Genomic DNA, 3290 nt, shown 5'->3' with positions numbered 1-3290 from the left:
AAGGAAGGCAGCTAGTCATCACCACACACCGCCAACTCGTGGGCTACTCTTTTACCAACGAATAGTGGGATTGACCGTCACATTATAATGCTCCCACGGCTGAAAGGGCGAGCATGTTTGGTGTGACGGGGATTCGAACCCGCGACCCTCAGATTGCGAGTCGAGCGCCGTAACCACCAGGCCATGCCGGGCCTTAACCATTGCACATGAGGCCTATCACGAAGTAGTGCATCTAATTTAAAATAAAAAACTGGGAATTCAAAAACCTGCAAATAAGAATCGTAAAATAAAAGTAAACAAACAAAGCTATAGATGCTGTATACATTATTAACTCAAACTACAAACCCCTATTTTGGCTCCTTGTTGTTACCTAGAATTACATTTGGTGGAGTCAAAATAGGGATTTGTAGTTTCAGTAAATAAGGTCTACAGTATCTCCAGCCTTGTTTGTTCACTTTTTTTTCAGCTCCCCAGTGGCGCAGTGGCATGTCTGCGGAATTACAACGCTAGAAACCGGGTTTCGATACCCGTAGTGAGCAGAGCACAAATAGCTCAGTGTGTAGCTTTGTGCTTAAATTTACCCCAGACAAAATATAAATGGTTACAAACATTTATGATAACTTTGACTCCGGACTTCTTTTTCAGCTGCAAGTTATATAACTTTGGACGATATTAAAATTGTTGATATAACACCGACGGTGAAACGAAGAATACTGTTTTCGGCAATAATGACTAAATACAAAATATGTGCTAACCTTAACAATTACCAGACACCCTGTAACTGAGTGACAAATAATTGTTGTGGGTTCACTTGATATTTGTTACACGCTTGCCCAACATTCTGTAACTAGGAACCGAACAATTGTTGCAGGCTTATCAATAGTTTTGTAACTAAAAAACGAACAATTGTTGTGGGTTCATTCGACCTTCTGTCGCTAAGAAACAAGTAAGTATTGCACGTTTGTCCAACATTCGGAAACTAGGAAACGAGTAATTGTTGTAAGTTTATCCAATGTTTTGTTACTAAGTAACGAACAGTTGTCGCAAGTTTATCCAGCATTTTGTAACTAACAAACCTTTGATTGTTTCAAACTTACAGGCCACTGCAAAAATAAAGGTCTTTTGAAAAGTTCCTTTTGTAAAAGTATAAAAATAAAAACAAATATCTATAACCATCATTAGATTTTCCATGAAAAAACCCATTAGTTTGTGTGTGATGACAGAAGTATCGCTATAAACGAACGATATTTACACATATCATAATGGTGCTTACTAAACTATATTTACACATTCATAAAGGTGCTATCGCAAAATATATTTATATATTAATAAAGGTGCTATACTAAACTATATTTACACATTCATAAAGGTGCTATCGCAAAATATATTTATATATTAATAAAGGTGCTATACTAAACAATATTTACACATTCATAAAGGTGCTATCGCAAAATATATTTATAAATTAATAAAGGTGCTTACTAAACTATATTTACACATTCATAAAGGTGCTATCGCAAAATATATTTATAAATTAATAAAGGTGCTATACTAAACAATATTTACACATTCATAAAGGTGCTTTACTAAATGATATTTACACATTTTATAAAGCGCTATAAACGATATTTGTGAGTTTAGTGGTTATAAAACGTGAACGGTGTGAAAGTACGTTGATATGACAACAATACATATGAAACAACAAACCAACGCGTTAAGTGTTTCAGCAGAATTTAACCTTGCATTGAAATTAGCTGAAAAGATTGATATGTGTGTACATTTCATATGAATCGTTCTTAAAACTTAACTACTTCGTTAGAGACAAAGGTCGTAACGTTTCGAAAAATGAATGCCTTCGATGATCTCCACAGAAGCTTGGAAATCAATCCGCAAAGTGAAAGCCTAGTTACGAAAGAGAACCCTTCAACCCCTCGACCTTTTCCTACCCCCAAAAAATACATTGTTATATAGCTGAACATATCTTCTAGCAGCTTTTTTAATGGGAAACGTGAATAAATAAATTGAAATCGTCACAGCAATCTCATTCGTTTACTTACATTTCAACTCTTCCAATACAGCTCTGTTGGATGTATATTCTTTTAGTATACTTATAAATGAGGAAGCCGACGTACACACAAAGTGGACGGTATGAACGTTTGTCAAGACGTCTGGCCTAACTTAATGTAGAAACTTGATACAATAGGAAATGCGTTATCGGGAATAATACGGAATCATGACAATCAAACTGAGTACGATCAACAGAAAGAAAATAATTCCAAGGCCAGCATAAGACACGGAACATTACGTATACATAATCCATTAATGTCAGTCGCGCTTAATAATATAATATAGTTTGGTATTTTATTTAAAAACGCAATACTGAATAAACTTATTACAATACAGCAGTTATTTCTTTGCAGAAAACCCATTGTAAATCACAGATCCAAATTTTTGTTCCATAACAACACTGTATTAAAGTTTCATTGATCTGTTAATTTTCAATACACCACTGACAAAAAACAGTAATTTTTTTTCTACTATTATTACTTTTAGGAACAGAATATTCGGCACAACAGAGTCTTGAACAATGCTCTGTCTAAGCTCTATAAATTGTTAAATCAAAGAACCAGTAGTCCTAGCAAGTTTTCAAGATTTATAGATTCATCCAATGAAGGAACTATTTTTCAGTCTTTGGATCCCCTAAGTGGAGGAATCGTCGTTAAAAGGTCACTAAACAGTGTAAATGAAGATCGCTCTGGCAGATCCTTATATACTTTAATTGGAGGGACTGCTGTAAGACCATCAGGATCTCTAAGAGATGGCTTTGTTGTAAGACCCATGGATACGTTAAATCGAGACATCGTCGTTAGGTCACTGGATCCTCTAAAACGTGATATTATCCCCAGATTCGTGGATTCCTCAATCGAAAGTACTGTTAATAGATTTTTGAGTCCAGAAAAAGTCATGGTCAAATCACATGTGAAATCAACAACGTCTTCAAATTTCAAAATACATCCATCAGGACCGGGGGAAAATATAACATCTCCATGGAAGATTGTCTCGAACTCCTCCAGTGAAGACATTTTCTAAAAAATAAAGGTAACTGTTGTCTTTTTCTGATATTTTTCCCGATGTTCCTCTTACACAAATTGGTACCTCAAAATAACATAGATTATAGATTTCAATAAAAATAGCATAAAAAGTTATAATGTGAATTGCCTGAATCTATAAGTGATGTGTATTGTTTGTTTTGAGTTTCGCGCAAAGCTACACGAGGGCTATCTACGCTA

At 34.9% G+C, this 3290-nt stretch overlaps 1 protein-coding gene across 1 annotated transcript in view; it reads left to right on the top strand.

Moving 5' to 3' along the window:
• The window catches only part of LOC111083922, an 8489-nt gene extending 5399 nt beyond the window's left edge, over positions 1 to 3090 (top strand). Inside the window, exon 2 of the mRNA XM_022380662.1 lies at positions 2554 to 3090. Coding sequence (XP_022236370.1) covers positions 2554 to 3090 — 537 coding nt within the window. The remainder of the gene's footprint in view (positions 1 to 2553) is intronic.
• Positions 3091 to 3290: the final 200 nt, after the last annotated feature.

The sequence above is a fragment of the Limulus polyphemus genome, unplaced genomic scaffold, assembly GCF_000517525.1.
Source record: "Limulus polyphemus unplaced genomic scaffold, Limulus_polyphemus-2.1.2 Scaffold12137, whole genome shotgun sequence".
NCBI lineage: Eukaryota > Metazoa > Arthropoda > Merostomata > Xiphosura > Limulidae > Limulus > Limulus polyphemus.
The sequence above is the reverse complement of the archived record's forward strand: the minus strand, read 5'-3'. Positions and strand labels throughout refer to the sequence as shown.